Source organism: Bison bison, unplaced genomic scaffold (genome assembly GCF_000754665.1).
Source record: "Bison bison bison isolate TAMUID 2011002044 unplaced genomic scaffold, Bison_UMD1.0 scf7180017864471, whole genome shotgun sequence".
Classification (NCBI taxonomy): domain Eukaryota; kingdom Metazoa; phylum Chordata; class Mammalia; order Artiodactyla; family Bovidae; genus Bison; species Bison bison.
In genome coordinates, this window is record NW_011495032.1 from 40,952,633 (window position 1) to 40,967,806 (window position 15,174).

Below are 15,174 nucleotides of genomic sequence, written 5' to 3' on the forward strand. Positions count from 1 at the left end.
GCCCCAGCACTCTATGTAGCTCCGGGACCACAGCTGTCACTGCGGGCCACAGCAACTGCTGTTACCTGCACTCCCTCCCAGACCTGTTCAGCAGTACCCTGCTATACCGCCGCTCCAACTACAGGCACAAAGCATACCAGCAGCTGGAGTCTTTCTGCTTGCGTTCAAGCCCATCAGAAAAAAGACCTTTCTCTCTCCCTCAAAAGAGGCTCCCTGTCAGACTCCCTGCCAACAAGGCCACGTCTTCCAAGCTCATCCCCATGGCATCCTCATCCACGGAACCATACTCCTCATTGGGAGCAGCCGGGGAAAGTCTTTCAGGGAGGAGCCTGACCTCTGCCATCTCAGGGAAGACCCCATCTCCACTCCCCTCTTCTTCCTCTTCCTACAAACCCATGCTGAACAACAACTCCTTCATGCGGCCAAATAGCACTAAAGTGCCTTTATCACAGGCCACAGAGGGCCTGAAGCCAGTATCCTCACCCAAGGTCCAGCTCATCTCCTGGCAACACTCAGGGGGCACCGGAGACTGTGCGTTCCAGTCTGTTGAGCACAAGGCGCCCAAAAGCAGTGGCCCTGCCCTAGACGACGCCCCTCCCCACAGCATGCTGTCTACCCCCAGCTCCTTGGACACCTCTGCCACCAGTGTTGCCTCTTCCCTCTACAGCCAGAGTAACTTAGTCACCAGGACTCAGTCGTATCCCTATGGCCTGAAGGGTGACCCTGTTTCTCAGACTCTGACTAAGGAGGTTCGGTTCACTGAGGCTGTGAGGAAGCTGACTGCGAGAGGCCTTGAGAAGAAACCAAGGCAAGGCTACCATTTTGAACAGACTTACTTCATGAACCCCAGCTTGCAGTGGGATCTCCTCAACCAGAACAGGAGGTGGAAACCTCCTGTGGCCAGCCAACAGGTCCCTCAGGAGGACGCTGGAGCAGACAACAGGGCCCTCCCTGCAGTCTCGGACCCCGGGGGCTTGGACAGTGCAGTCTTCTGTACCAAACGCATCAGCATTCACCTCCTTGCCTCACATACCAATGGGCTCAGCTATAGCCCTGCCTGTGGATCTACGATCGACTCCCCACTTCTTGGAGAAGACAAGACTCCAGTTCCGCCTTCTCCATCTCAGCCCCTTGGTGTAGCCGAGGTGGCCACCCGCCTCTCTTCCATCCATCTGGGCAAACTTGGGAGAGAAGGGCCTAAGGAAGCCAGGGAGCTGAACTCACCTCCTAGGACTGTTGGGTGAGTTGAAGAAAGTGTTTGGTTCATTTCAAGTAGTAGGATGTACACACACCTGGTGACACTGACCCTGTGTCTCTGAAGGTTGGGTTTTATTTTCTAAGTGCCCTGGAATGTTGGTTTTCACTTTAGGGCAGAGATTGGCAAGCTACACCTTTCAGGCCAAATCCTGCCCTCAGCCTGCTTTTGTAAATAAGGCTTTATTGAAATGCAGCCTTATTCGTTTACTACTGTCTATGGCTGCTTTCTTGTTTTAATGATAGTGTTACATAGTTGCAGCAGACTGAATGACCCACAAAACTGAAAATATTTACTCTCTGGTCCTTTAGAGGAAGAGTTTGCTAAGACCTGCTTTAGGTTATAACCAGGGAAAAATAAGAATTTCAAACATCATGTGTTGGGGACTGTGATTTCTCTACTTAATTCCAAACCAAATCAGGTTCTCAGTCACTCCTGGTATGACAGCTGTTTCAGAGTTAGGACACACACTTAACTGGCTTCTTGTGCCTTGTTATTTCTCTGGAACCATGGCCCACCAAGGCCTTTTCTGAGTTTCTAGAGAGAGGTCCAGGGACCTTTGATGTCTGTTACCACACATTGACTGATGGTGTTTTATATTCAGAACTTTGTATTTATATACTATGAGGGACTTCAAGGAAAATGGAAGGCAGAGTACCTCTCTGTGGAGTCAGAGACGTGGGGTTGAGGAACTGTGGCCAGGCTGAAGCTCTGAGAGCAAGAGGAGTGGGCTGTAAGGCCCAGGCAAGGGCCAGCAGACTAGTGACTAAGGAAGAGATGAACACTGGGAAATGATGAAGGAAGGAGAATCCAGCGTGACCTCTCTTACGGAGCTGGCTGGGCTGGGGCATGATTCTTTCTTACAGTTCAGCTACTGACCTCCAGCTAGACCCGGTTGAAACTGAAGATCTGGAGGAAGAACTACTAGATGGTTTGGAAGACTGCTGCAGCCAGGTTGAGAACGAAGAGGAGGAGGGTGAGTAGAGAACTCTCTCGCCTCCAACTGGGAATTGGTCACCACTGCTAGGGAAGGGGGGCTAATGATTATATATCAGCTCCTCAACTCACTTTGTCACCTGCATTTATCAGTTTACTTCGGGGGTCTGAGGGCGGGAGTGGCTTTGGGGGGGCTTGTTCTCTAGTCTCCTGTCCCCCGAGTCTTGCCTTCTCCTTGCAGCTTTTGAGCTCAGGGGAGGCAGTGCAAGGCAGCAATGGGTGCTTGTGGCTCTTCGAGAAAGCTAAGCCAGGATGTCTGAGGAAGAGCCGCCTGGGCGTGGTGACTGAGTAGCAGCCTCTCCCACCTGGGCCTTCTCTGTTCTTCCCCCAGGAGACTCAGAGTGCTCCTCGTGCAGTGCTGTCTCCCCCAGCGAGTCGGTAGCAGTGATCTCTCGGTGAGTCCTGACTGTGTAGGTTGTTGGCAGACGCTCATTTACCTTCTCTTGAGGATTATAAAGGGAGGAATCACCCAAGTTATTAATTAATGGCCCTGTTAACCGTAACTCACTTTGGCCGAATTTTTATAGTTAGGACTTTAGTTTTCAAACAGGAATCAGTGGGAGGGAACAGAAGTGTATTTTATCAGCTGAGCTTAAAATCAGTAGTGTGTTTCTTGTGCTGCGATTCAGTCTTTAGGCTCCAAGAAATTGTTCAAGTAAAAAGCAAATAATCTCAAGAGGTAGTTAGAAAATTAATAACTAATTTCACAAAGAGACAATGTTTGAGGTAGATTCTTAGTTAGGCTGCACACATGAGGATATTTGCCACCTTGCCTTTTAAATGTGTCCCAAAGTCAGAAACAGTTCTGAGATAGATAATATCACTAATTGGAGCTTTTTTTCAGTGCTCTTTTGCTCCCTTTGGAAGTTGGTTTTATAAGACTAAAGTTGACCTTAGTAATAAATTTAATTTAAAATTCTGTAGCTATAATCTAGAGTATTTTATTGACTGCCCTTCATGGAATCTGAGGGATACCCATCTCTACCTAGGAAACCAAGAAGTCCATCTCTTAATGTAGACCCTCCTTTTGTAGAACAGATAATTATAGAATGGTGCATAACCGAGATGTGGAATCAGGGGGAGGAAGGAACACAGGACACTGTAAATGAGGACATGTCTTTATGCTAAAGAGTTTTAGAACTTGCTTACAGATCATATAGACCACCTCTCTGGGTAGAAAGTTAACATTCTTCAGTATAATCTTCCTTGTTTCCTTCATCACTTCCAACTTTGTCTCAATATGAGGCTCTTATCTTCATTAATTATTTTTAGATATTTAAAAAAACCTCACAAAGTACCAACCATTAAAGTTTTTTTTCCTTTAAAAAATAACTTCTAAAAAAAAAAAAAAACAAACAAAAAACTTCTACTGAAAGTGTAAAAAAACCAAAGTTCCTATTCTAATTTTAATTCTACTCTGGCCATACATGTCAAGGCTTGCCTAGCATGTGGAGCAGCCAAACTCTGGTTGCTTTCCTTTGTGTTGGCTCTGCCTTAGATGAAGCTGAGAGGAAGAGTTAGTCTCATCTAAGATTAGTATGGATGAGGCAGGCTGCATCTCTGAATGTGATGGTGGCTGCAGCTGTCCCAGTTTTAGAGTTCCAAACCAGCAAGGTGGAGAGAGTTGTTTAGAAAATGGAGAGACAGAATAGGGACTTTCTGTGAAGGTTGGTAGAAATCCTGTCATAGGTATCCTGTATCTGGTGCATAAATTCTGTTACTTTAAGCCTAACCCATTGCTCTTTCAGATAAGCAAATCTACTTCTGGCCGTATATATTAGATGTTGACCAAGGACTTCCACTCGCTCAAAGAGAAACACATTTAACGTTTAATTGACTTGGAGCCTCTTTTCCACACTTCAGGGTTATCTAGGTTTGTCTTCAGGCCTAGTTCAAGACAGCTGCACAGCCCTTTGTTTAACTTTTCTGATTTTTAAGATAAAATTCACAAAAGGTGTTGGTTAATTCTATGTTCATTAATTAATTTCTACAAAATGCACAGTCTATATGAGGCTTAAAACATGAGGTCAAGCAAATGGAGGTTAAAGAATTCTAAACCACTTTGCATTTTGACTAAAATCAGGCATCTTTTTGGATTGCTGAAATCTTATTTTTTCCCAATTATGAAAGATTTATTTATTATAGAAAATTTTGCACAGAAAAATCATTGAAAATACTACCTGTTTCCTCTGTCCAGCAATAGTATATTACATTTCCTGTTGAATATTCTTTTTCTAAGAATCATGTGAAATTAGAAATGGCATTGGTCAAGTTCAGCCTCTGTTTTTTCGGATATGAAAATTGAGGAACAGGGAAATTAAGTAACTATTTGCAAGGTCAGGGTTTTTAGTACCGCTAGACCAAAAGTCATGCCTTTTGAGGTTAATTTCAGTACTCTTGAGAGGCAGCTAACAAAGATTTTCTTTTCTTTTTTTTTTAATTAAACTTTTGATTTTGAGACATTTATAGATTTTCATGCAGTTTTAAGAAATAATAGAGTCCCTTAGTTCTTTACCCAGTTTCCCCTGTGGTAACATCTTACACAGCGATAGTACAATATAATGTGACCAAGAATTAACGTTAATGAAGATGTGAACGTTTCTGTCACTGTAAGAATGCCTCCTGTTGCCCCGAGAGCCACGCCCACTTCCCTCCTACTCTCATCCCCTTCTTAACCCTTCATAACCAATAGTTTTGTTGTTCCAGGAATGTTATTCAAATGGAATGATAGCCATACGTAGCCTTTTGGGATTGGCTTTTTTCACTCAGCATATTCTCTACAGATTCATCCAAGTTGTTACACGTATGCATAGTTCATTCCTTTTTATTGCTCAGTAGTGGCCCGTGATACGGACGGACCACTTTGTTTAACCAGCCACCTGCTGAAGGATATTTTGTTTCCAGTTTTTGACTATACAGATAAAGCTGCTCATTGTGTACATATTTTTGAATGAACCTTTAAGTCTTCATGTCTCTGAGATAAATGCTGGGTTCTATGATAATTGCATGTTTAATTTTTTTGAGAAACTTCCAAAGCTATTTTCCAGAGTGGCTGTACCATTTTACATTCCTGTCTTGTCTTTGTTTTTAAATATGAACTCATTGTTTTTGATTTTCAACAATCTTAAATTCTAATATTCAGTAAATGGAAAGTCTTTAAAAAAATTTGGAAATGAGGAATAGAGTTGAATTAATTGGATTTATTTAATTAATTGGAATTAATATTTAACTCAACCCAATAAAATTCATTAAAATTTTCTCAGGTTTGAAACACTGAGGTGTTTTATGTACAGTGCCTATTTCTGTTGTGCTGAAAAATAACAGGTAGAGTATTTCTTTATAAACTGAAAATTAATCTTAAATAATAAATATTTGTGGATCACATCAGCCTGATATAGAGGGTCATAACTATCCTCTCCATTTTCAATGTTATCTGAAGAAATTATCTGGGTCTGTCAGCTTGTGTCCAATAGATAGTCTAGGTCTTCCTATTTGAGACTCCTTGAGCTAGCCTTGATCAAGACGTTATTGGAATAACAGTAGTTCCTTTGAAACTCTGACCTGGAATAATACTTACTGACTTGCCTACAGGGAACGTTGAGCAACAGTGCCACCTCTTTCTTGTACTCACCATGGCCACTGCTCCAGATTCCCAGACTGTCTTACTGCCACACTGTTACGTAAAAGTCTGATGTCTGATGTCTCTGTTTTCAAAACAGCGAAGAGCATTCATCCATATATCTTCAGATAAATATAAAATGAGTTAGAAGTAGCACTGCTTCTTTTCTTTCTGTTGGTTTTTCCCCTTTTTCTTTTTAAAAACCTCTTTACCTCTTCTTAGTTCTTTCTGTCTTTTCTGCTTTTCCTCCTCTTTTTTTATCCATATCATTTTTTTCTCTCCTCATCTATTTCTCTTTGTCTAAGCATAGCATATTCCTCTACTGCTGCTGCTGCTGCTGCTGCTAAGTGCTCCACCCACTTAAACTCCTTACTTACTCTCAGAGCCACTCTTTTTAGGGACCTCCCCAGCCTATAGCTCATCACAGGAAATTTTAGTTGTATCATAGAATGCAATATTGGAAAACTTTGTCTTTAGGTGACATTTATGGTGTGATTGTGTATAGGTTAGCCTTAGCATGGATTAATATTTGCAGAGTAATTATTGAGCACTTGTCTCTGTAGAATCGCAGTGTAGAAGATAGCACCCTGAAAGAAACGATGTGTAACCGTAACAGCACTCAAAGTTGTGGCTTTGCCTTTCTCTACCGCATGGCTGTTTTTCATTGTAGGAACTGCATGGAGTTTCTGACCAAACCCCTTTCCAATGAGAAAGTTGTTCGACCAGCCCTCATCTACAGTCTCTTTCCCAACGTGCCCCCCACCATCTATTTTGGCACTCCAGATGAGAGAGGTAAACCTGGCCGAGTGTCTACCTGGAACAGCCCCAGGAGAAGAATGCTAGTGAAGCTGGCGATAGGGTGGAAGGGGTTTCCAGAATGGCTGTGTTGGTGCTTGGTTACCCCCCTGGTCCACCAGTCTGATGAGGGGATCTTTATCTGGTCCATCCTTTAGCTAACCCTCTCAGCCCCATAACCTCATGCTTCACTCTTGACCTTTAACCTTGTGTCTCTCCCCTTTTCATCCTCTTCTTCTCTCTGTGTTCCTCATTCCTGTGCAGTCCCCTTTCTTCCCCAAAGTGTGCTCCTTTGAAACTCTGACCTGGAATAATACTTCCTGACTTGCCTACAGGGAATGTTGAGCAACAGTGCCACCTCTTACTTCTACTCACCATGACTCTCCTGCTCTTCTCCACACCCTCCCTGCCCCCCACCCCCCGCCCCCTGTTTTCCCCAGTGGAGAAACTTCCCTGGGAGCAGAGGAAGCTGCTCCGGTGGAAGATGAGCACAGTGACCCCCAACATTGTCAAGCAGACCATTGGACGTTCCCACTTCAAGATCAGCAAGAGTGAGTCACTTGCCTTACTTCAAGCCTGTCCTCTGCCCCAGCAGATGGGCCCTGGGCAGGAGGGAACCCCTAGATTAGCTCCTGCTGTGTGAGGATCCTGTCCTGAAGTTTCCAACTTCATAAGAGGACATAGGTCTGAAATCCCTCTGCCTGGAGCCTGTTCCTCAAAATTGGAAGACAGAGGGCCATTGTTCTAGTCCCGACCCCAGGGCCTCATGTAGGACAGCTCCATGGCAACTCCTAGAAAACCGGGGCTGGGAGCCATGCCCAGGCTCTGGTGGTATTTCTGGGGCCTCTGAGCCACTCTCTGTCCCAGGGACCGAGCTGCTAGTAAGACTGACTTCCTGATGTGCCTTCTGTAGGGAATGATGACTGGCTGGGCTGCTGGGGTCACCACATGAAGTCTCCTAGTTTCCGATCCATTCAGGAGCATCAGAAGGTAGGGGCCTTTTCTGAGCTGCTCTTCCCCTGGACTTGGGCAGAGGAAGGTTGGTAGTAGAAGTAGGGAAGAGGAGGATGACCATAGTGAAGTCAGGAGGGCTCAGAGGGTGGAGAAAGTGTGGGAGGTGGGTGCTGTGTGAGCCCCCAGTGGATCATGCTCACCTAGTAGGTCAGCTACAGTGTCTTGGACAGATAAAGCATCTAAGACACTTTTTCCCTGGTGTATCTTGAGACGCAATGCCTGTTTTCAGTTTATCATGTTTTTCCTCTAACCACTGCACATTGCCTATGTTCCTCCAAGCTGAATATGTGTAAAGAGGTCTCATTTGAAGTGAATAGTCCCTTTTCCCTAGGAAAGCCAGGTGCTTTTCTTTGTCCTAGAGGCATGGAAAAAGACTTAACAGGTTTTTCTTTACTTTTACGGTGAATGTTATGTCTGTCTTAGTTACTCTTTTACGTCATGAACTATTGACTCCTAAAGGGCACTACATTGTGTTGTGTTGTGTTTGTGTTTTAATCGTTTTTTGGTGGATGCTCAGCGCGGGATACTTAAGGACCTTTAGACAGTGACAGTCAGATGGAGCAGGAGCTTAGAATGTTGGAATGGTGTAGTGAGTCTTGCTGTCTTCTCGTGGTCTCACATGGCCCTGTCTCTCCCTGCTCCCACCCTCTGTCCCCTCTGCAGCTAAACCACTTCCCAGGTTCATTCCAGATTGGGCGCAAGGACCGACTGTGGCGGAACCTGTCCCGCATGCAGAGCCGCTTTGGCAAGAAGGAGTTCAGTTTCTTCCCCCAGTCCTTCATCCTACCCCAGGACGCCAAGCTCCTGCGCAAAGCCTGGGAGAGCGGCAGCCGCCAGAAGTGGATTGTTAAACCAGTGAGTGGTCCTGGCGGGCAGCAGGCAGGGCCCGAGAGTGGGAGTGCCAGAGTATTGGGCCAGGTAGACAAATCCTCTCCTCTCCTCTCCACTCAACCTCTAGCCAGCGTCCGCTCGAGGCATCGGCATCCAGGTCATTCACAAGTGGAGTCAGCTCCCCAAGCGGAGGCCCCTTCTGGTACAGAGGTGAGCCTGTCTCCAGCTGTGACCCTGCTCCCTGCTTCCCACCTCTTCAGCCTCAGAGGGCCCCTTTTCACCACGTTCTTTTGTCCTTTGTCCTCCCAGCCAAAGACCTTCCTCAGCCCACTCTTTAAAGGTCTTTATCCTGGAAACCCAGAGAAGGCAATTGCACCCCACTCCAATACTCTTGCCTGGAAAATCCCATGGATGGAGGAGCCTGGTAGGCTGCAGTCCATGGGGTCTCGAAGAGTCGGACACGGCTGAGTGACTTCACTTTCACTTTTCACTTTCATGCACTGGAGAAGGAAATGGCAACCCACTCCAGTGTTCTTGCCTGGAGAATCCCAGGGACGGGGGAGCCTGGTGGGCTGCCGTCTATGGGGTCGTGCAGTCAGACACGACTGAAGTGACTTAGCAGCAGCAGCAGCAGCAGATACTGGGAACCATTAGCTGGCTTTTGCTGTGGCTCAGTTACCTGCCAAGCCCTGTCTCATCTCTCCTGTCCCTGAAGCTGGCCTTCTGTCTTGTCCCTGAAGCTGGCCTTTCTCTTTGTAGGTATCTCCACAAACCCTACCTCATCAGTGGCAGCAAGTTCGATCTGCGGATCTATGTTTACGTCACCTCCTACGATCCTCTACGGATTTACCTCTTTTCAGATGGACTCGTCCGCTTTGCCAGTTGCAAGTATGTGGTGGTGGTGGCGGCTCACCCTGACAGCCTTGGGGATTTGCTTTTCCTCCAGGGAGGGAAGCTGGAGAACACCAAAGAGGAAAATAACCTATGTTTTGGTAGTTTTTATTAGCAAAGGAGAAGGTGGAGTGCCTTTGGGAAAACCTTGTCTTCCTTTTCTTCCATGTGACAGCTTTACTTGTACATCAAACACTTCTGACACCACCTATAAGCAGATGGTGGGTTCTTTTCTCCCCACACAAAGCATTTCTATACAATACCAACTGGCTCTCCTACAGTTGAACTCAATTCTGACATGTCTGTCTGGGGACATCATCAGATCCCATGGGTCAAGGGCTGAGTCTCACCAGGCTGCCCCTCCCTCCACCACCTGTGATGCCAGTCATGAGTGCAGGTGGCTCCCTGTGCGTCTCACCAGTGGGCTGTAATCAGAGGTTCCCATGAACCCCTCCTCGGGGCTGTGGGTATCAGTTTGGTTAATTTTCTAGAGCAGCTCACAGAACTTAAGAAAACACTGCTTATATTTATTGATTTATGAAAAATGGATGTGATAAAGGATACAGAACAGGGGGATGGAAGAGATGCACAGAGCAAGGCGTGTGAGGAGAGGCACCAAGCTTCCATGCCCTCTCTGGGCGGGCCGCTCTCCCAGCATCTCTACAGGTTCACCCACCTGGAAGCTCTCATATTTGCAGAATTTTTACAGAGGCTTCAGCACTTAGGCTTGATTGATCATTAGCTCCATTTTCAGCCCTCCTCCCTTTTTTAAGATAATGGGAGTTGGGGGGGTGAAGCTGAAAATTCCAAACATCTAATCATGTCTTGGCCTTTCCAGTGACTGGCTGTCATCCAGGAGCCATCAGGAGCTCACCCAGTGTCGCCTCGTTAGAACAAAAGATGCTCCTATTACCCAGGAAATTATAAGGGTTTCAGCAGCTCCGTGTCAGGAACTGGGGTCAAAACACCAAATCTGAGAACAAAGTTGCTCCTTATACTTGTACCACTTAGGAATCTACAAAGGTTTCAGGAGCTCTGTGTCCGGGAGTGGGGCAGGGTCCAATATATACATATTTATTATTATAAATCACAGTATTACATGCAGAATGGGAAATAAGGGGGTTCTCTACTTCACTAAACAGGGAGGGTCTGTCTACAGAACTGAGGTGGGATAAAATAGGAGATAAGTTTAGCTGTAGCGTTCTAGAAACCTTACCAGAAGATGTGCTTCTCAGACTCTGGCATCCGCAAAGATCTGTCCACTTACCTGCTCAGGATCTGGAGACATGTTTGGACCATTATCCATCTGCTGTATCACCATCTCCCCTCTGCCTTTCCTCTCACTTGCAGGTATTCCCCTTCCATGAAGAGCCTTGGCAACAAATTCATGCACCTGACCAACTACAGTGTCAATAAAAAGAATGCCGAGTACCAGGCCAATGAAGATGAAACAGCCTGCCAGGGCCACAAATGGTACCCAGACAGTGTCCCCATCAAGTGGAGGCCTGCAGGAATACAGGGTTCTAGGGTTTGAGGAGGTTTCAGGGGAGTGGTGAATGGGAGGAGTAATATAAGACCCAGAGATTATATCATATAGATACTTGGCAATTCAGAATTGGTCTCTTTGTATCCAAACTCCTCTCTGTCCTAATTCAAAACATCAAAAGAAGACATATGAAGAAGATACCTTTGGGCCTCTTACTCCTTTTTCTTCCTCTTCACTGATCATTCTTAGATTCTAACCCTAAATACTCCCTTCTTCTCCCCCACCTCACAGGGCACTGAAGGCTTTATGGAGCTACCTGAGCCAGAAGGGAGTCAACAGTGATGCCATCTGGGAGAAAATAAAGGATGTCGTTGTCAAAACCATCATCTCGTGAGTCACACTGCTACCCTGGGTGGGGCCTGCCACCAGATCCTCTTTTCCTCGTGGGCCTCCACACTGCTGTTCTCTAAACTCTAGCCCATGCTGTGTTTCCGTTTCTGAGATCAGGGTTTAGGAAGGAATAGAGAAGACTTAAATCCTGCTGTACTGAACTGCATCCCTAGAAGCTGGCTCCAGGTCACAGGCATCTCTAGAGTTGCTTTTCTTGGGTGGCTTCCTTTTTCCCATCTCTGAGCCACTCCATGGGCCTAGGCAGCTCTAGGCAGGGTCTTTGGGAGGAGCTGAACTGAATACTTTATCCTCCCTGGGACCAGGTCAGAACCCTATGTGACCAGCCTGCTGAAGATGTATGTGCGGCGGCCTTACAGCTGCCACGAGCTCTTTGGTTTCGATGTCATGCTGGATGAGAAACTCAAGCCCTGGGTTCTAGAAGTGAACATTTCCCCCAGGTAGGTGTTCTCAGGGTGCACAATAGGAGCCTTTCCCTGGCCTCCTGATCCTATTTCTGCTCCAGTCCTGCTGACTTTGGGAAGACCTTTCCTTCCTTAAATCCCTTCATAATTAGTTTACTGTTTACTGTTTGTTTGTTCTTGCCATCATCTCAAGGTTTTCTGATATTGGAGACAGGCTGTTAAAAGTTGCTCTTTTAAACTTGATACCTACTGCATGCTTTTCCTCTAGCAAAGCAAAGTCACAGGCAGGAACCACCCCGATCGAGGTTATTCACTACCTGTGGGGCAGGAAGAACCCCACGATGATCATGAATTTGGGTGTAAATGCGGCTGGTGTTGACTTGGACATGTCAGTTTTAGTGTCTGGAAACAGTTGGACTGGAAACAGTTTTAGTGTCTGCTTGTAGCACTCTTTGTATGCTTTCCCCAAAGCCTCCACTCCAACTCTCCGCTGGACATCAGCATCAAAGGCCAGATGATCCGTGACCTTCTGAACCTGGCAGGCTTTGTTCTGCCCAATGCAGATGATATCGCTTCCAGCTCCAGCAGCTCCAGCAGCTCCACCACCAGGTCAGCCCCCTTGCTTGTCTGACTCTGGGAAGGGATGGTGTCTGGGTGTTCCTTCCTACTTGGTCTCCCTTGCTGCTCCATCTCCCACTGCAATATATCCACACACCACTGCCATGTCAGTGTTCCTAGAGGCATGTTTGGTTAATTGCTCCCCTGCCAAGGAATCCCTACAGGGCCTAGGAACCAGCTTTAAATTCCTCAAGCAGACAGTCAAGGCCCTAGCCGGTTTTTCCCAGGCACCCCATCCTTTACTCCTCTTCCCAGCTCATGTGCTCTGACAAACTGGATCACTCTTAGAACCTCAGGGTTGGAAGGATCCTTAAGGATTAGTTAGTCCAGTCTCCTCTCTGAATCGTGTGCTGCCTCTCATTGTTCCCCTATGGTATCCCTTCCTCTGCTCATGGGGTTCCTTCCTTCTGAAATTCCACTCAGCAAGACCTCCCTGTTTTGACCTCACCCATCCATCCAAGCCTAGCTGAAGGCAACCTCTTCATGAAACCTGCTCAATGTGTGGTCTCTCCTCCACACCTTCAAAGCGCTCAGAACCACACTTGAGGAAAGGGAGCTAATATTTAGTTGGTATGTCCTCTGTGTACAGAAAAGCCTAAAGTTCATCTCCAAAGTAGCCCATGAAGTTGGTATTAGTATCCTCAGTTTACAGATGAGGAAACTGAAAAATCACTGGGATTTAAGTGACCCATCCAAGGTCATTCATCTGCAGAGCTATAGAGCTGGGCTTCAAATCCTATGGGCTTCAAATCCTAATTTGTAGCAACAAGACTTGCTTTCCACATTGTACCTTATAGTTTTAGACTTGGCTCTGTGCTGTAGTTGTTACTTGATCCGTGCCATCCTGTGAGCTCCTTGGAGACCGTCTTTGTGTCTGTCAGTAGTAATTGTAGTAATGTGAAGTAAGGGGCAGGGCATCAGGGAGCCTGTCCAGGATCACACAGCCAGTAGGACCAACCTGGGTATTTAGTAAGTGTTCACTCAGTTAAACTACACTGAAGTATACAGTGATTATTCCATGGTCTTTTTTTTTTTTTTTTTCCATTTAAATACAACTTAAAGAGGATGCTTTGTACCCTTTTAGTTCTTTTGTGGTGCTGAATCTTTGACTCTCGGGCTATTTGAGTGTAGTGCATTGCAGTCTGATCTACTCCAGTAACAAACTTCTGTCCATCTTTCTTTGTCTTCTCCTGAGGAGGGTGTCTTTCTGGGCTGAACCTTCTCTCTACATGTACTCAGGATGTGAAGCTGCTGACCTTACCCCTTGCCCCCTTCCCACCCCCTGTCTTAGCTTGCCCAGCTCACCCAGGGACAGATGTCGAGTGGCCCCAGAGTACTTCACTGCACAGAAGATGAAGAAAGCCTATTACCTGACCCAGAAAATTCCTGATCAGGTAGGAGACTGCCTTTACCCCAGTGCCAGCAGAAAGCTTCCCTGGTCAAACCTGTGGGGCCCCGAGGCAAACAGCTCTTCATCCCTCTCAGGCAGGATTTCTTACATACCCACATGCAAGGATTTGCTGGCATGTATGTCACTAGAGAGGACTTCCCTGGTGGCTCAGATGGTAAAGTGTCTGCCTACAACGCAGGAGACCCGGGTTCGATCCTTAGGTCAGGAAGATCCCCTGGAGAAGGAAATGGCAATTAGAGGAGAGAGCTGATGGCCTTTAGTATGTGTTAAGCAACCACTGTTCTTAGCAAAATACTGTGCCAGTCCACTCTTCTTGTAGACCTATTGACCCTATGGATTTCTTTCCCAGAGGGGCACTGAGCTCCTGGAAGGCTTAACTTTCTCAGCAGATAAGGGAGTCAGACGGAAGGATGGCAGACATAAGGCTGTGGCCACATCTGAGTTGCTGGATTCTGATCTTGACTTCATCAAACAAATCATTTAACATCTATGCCCCCTGGCTCTCCTCACCACTGCCAAGAATCTCTTCATCCTCTGAATAAGCTCAGTAGATTTGGGAATAGATGAGGTCCAAAGCTAGCCATCCCAGCCTGCCCTAGTGGTCTTTGGAAAGTCCTGGAGCCTTAGGACCCTGAAGCCATGCTTCCTACCCCCAGTTTCTTCATTCTCTGCCTCTGCCTTACATGCCTTGCCACCCTTTTTCCCCCCTGGTCTTCGGGCCGTAGGACTTCTACGCATCTGTGCTGGATGTCCTGACACCAGATGATGTTCGGGTTCTAGTTGAGATGGAGGATGAGTTTTCTCGCCGTGGTCAATTCGAACGCATTTTTCCATCTCGAATCTCTTCTCGCTATCTCCGCTTTTTTGAGCAGCCACGATATTTCAACATTCTCACCACCCAATGGGAACAGAAGTACCACGGCAACAAGCTCAAAGGTGATATGTCTTCCCTGCCCCCAGGAGGCCATGTTTAATGAGAGGTTAAATCCCAGTAGACCGAGAAACAGGCCTCCGTAGCAAGAAGAATAGGCCAGTTGATTCCACCTTCTTCTTCTTTTTTTTTAAGATGACTCTTTTATTAATTAATTATTTTGGCTGCACTGGGTCTTCACTGCTGTGGATGGAATTTCTCTAGTTTTGCAACAAGCAGGCTCTAGGGCCTAGGCTCAGTAGTTGTGATGCATGGGCTTAGTTGTCTCACAGTATGTGGGATCTTCCCAAACTGGGGTTCAAACCTGTGCCCCTGCATCAACAGGCAGATTCTTAGTCACTGGACCACCAGGGAAGTCCGATTCGGATTCCATCCTCTTGAGTCCTACCCTTGTTAATCTCATCCTAGGAGTAGATCTGCTTCGGAGTTGGTGCTACAAAGGGTTCCACACAGGAGCCATCTCTGATTCTGCTCCAGTGGTGAGTGATGCTGCCAGGATACAGGGGACGGCCCTG

The 15,174-nt window shown here is 46.5% G+C and overlaps 1 protein-coding gene across 1 annotated transcript in view; it reads left to right on the forward strand.

Annotated features, from left to right (window-relative positions):
* TTLL4 (tubulin tyrosine ligase-like family, member 4) overlaps positions 1–15,174 on the forward strand; it is a 37,089-nt gene that overhangs the window by 20,505 nt on the left and 1,410 nt on the right. The window contains exons 3-18 of the mRNA XM_010861208.1: positions 1–1,240; positions 2,122–2,231; positions 2,583–2,646; positions 6,541–6,662; positions 7,106–7,216; positions 7,579–7,655; positions 8,343–8,534; positions 8,638–8,720; positions 9,270–9,398; positions 10,752–10,874; positions 11,179–11,277; positions 11,601–11,735; positions 12,171–12,308; positions 13,609–13,711; positions 14,454–14,664; positions 15,068–15,138. Of these exons, the coding sequence (XP_010859510.1) occupies positions 1–1,240; positions 2,122–2,231; positions 2,583–2,646; positions 6,541–6,662; positions 7,106–7,216; positions 7,579–7,655; positions 8,343–8,534; positions 8,638–8,720; positions 9,270–9,398; positions 10,752–10,874; positions 11,179–11,277; positions 11,601–11,735; positions 12,171–12,308; positions 13,609–13,711; positions 14,454–14,664; positions 15,068–15,138 (3,008 nt within the window). The remainder of the gene's footprint in view (positions 1,241–2,121; positions 2,232–2,582; positions 2,647–6,540; positions 6,663–7,105; positions 7,217–7,578; positions 7,656–8,342; positions 8,535–8,637; positions 8,721–9,269; positions 9,399–10,751; positions 10,875–11,178; positions 11,278–11,600; positions 11,736–12,170; positions 12,309–13,608; positions 13,712–14,453; positions 14,665–15,067; positions 15,139–15,174) is intronic.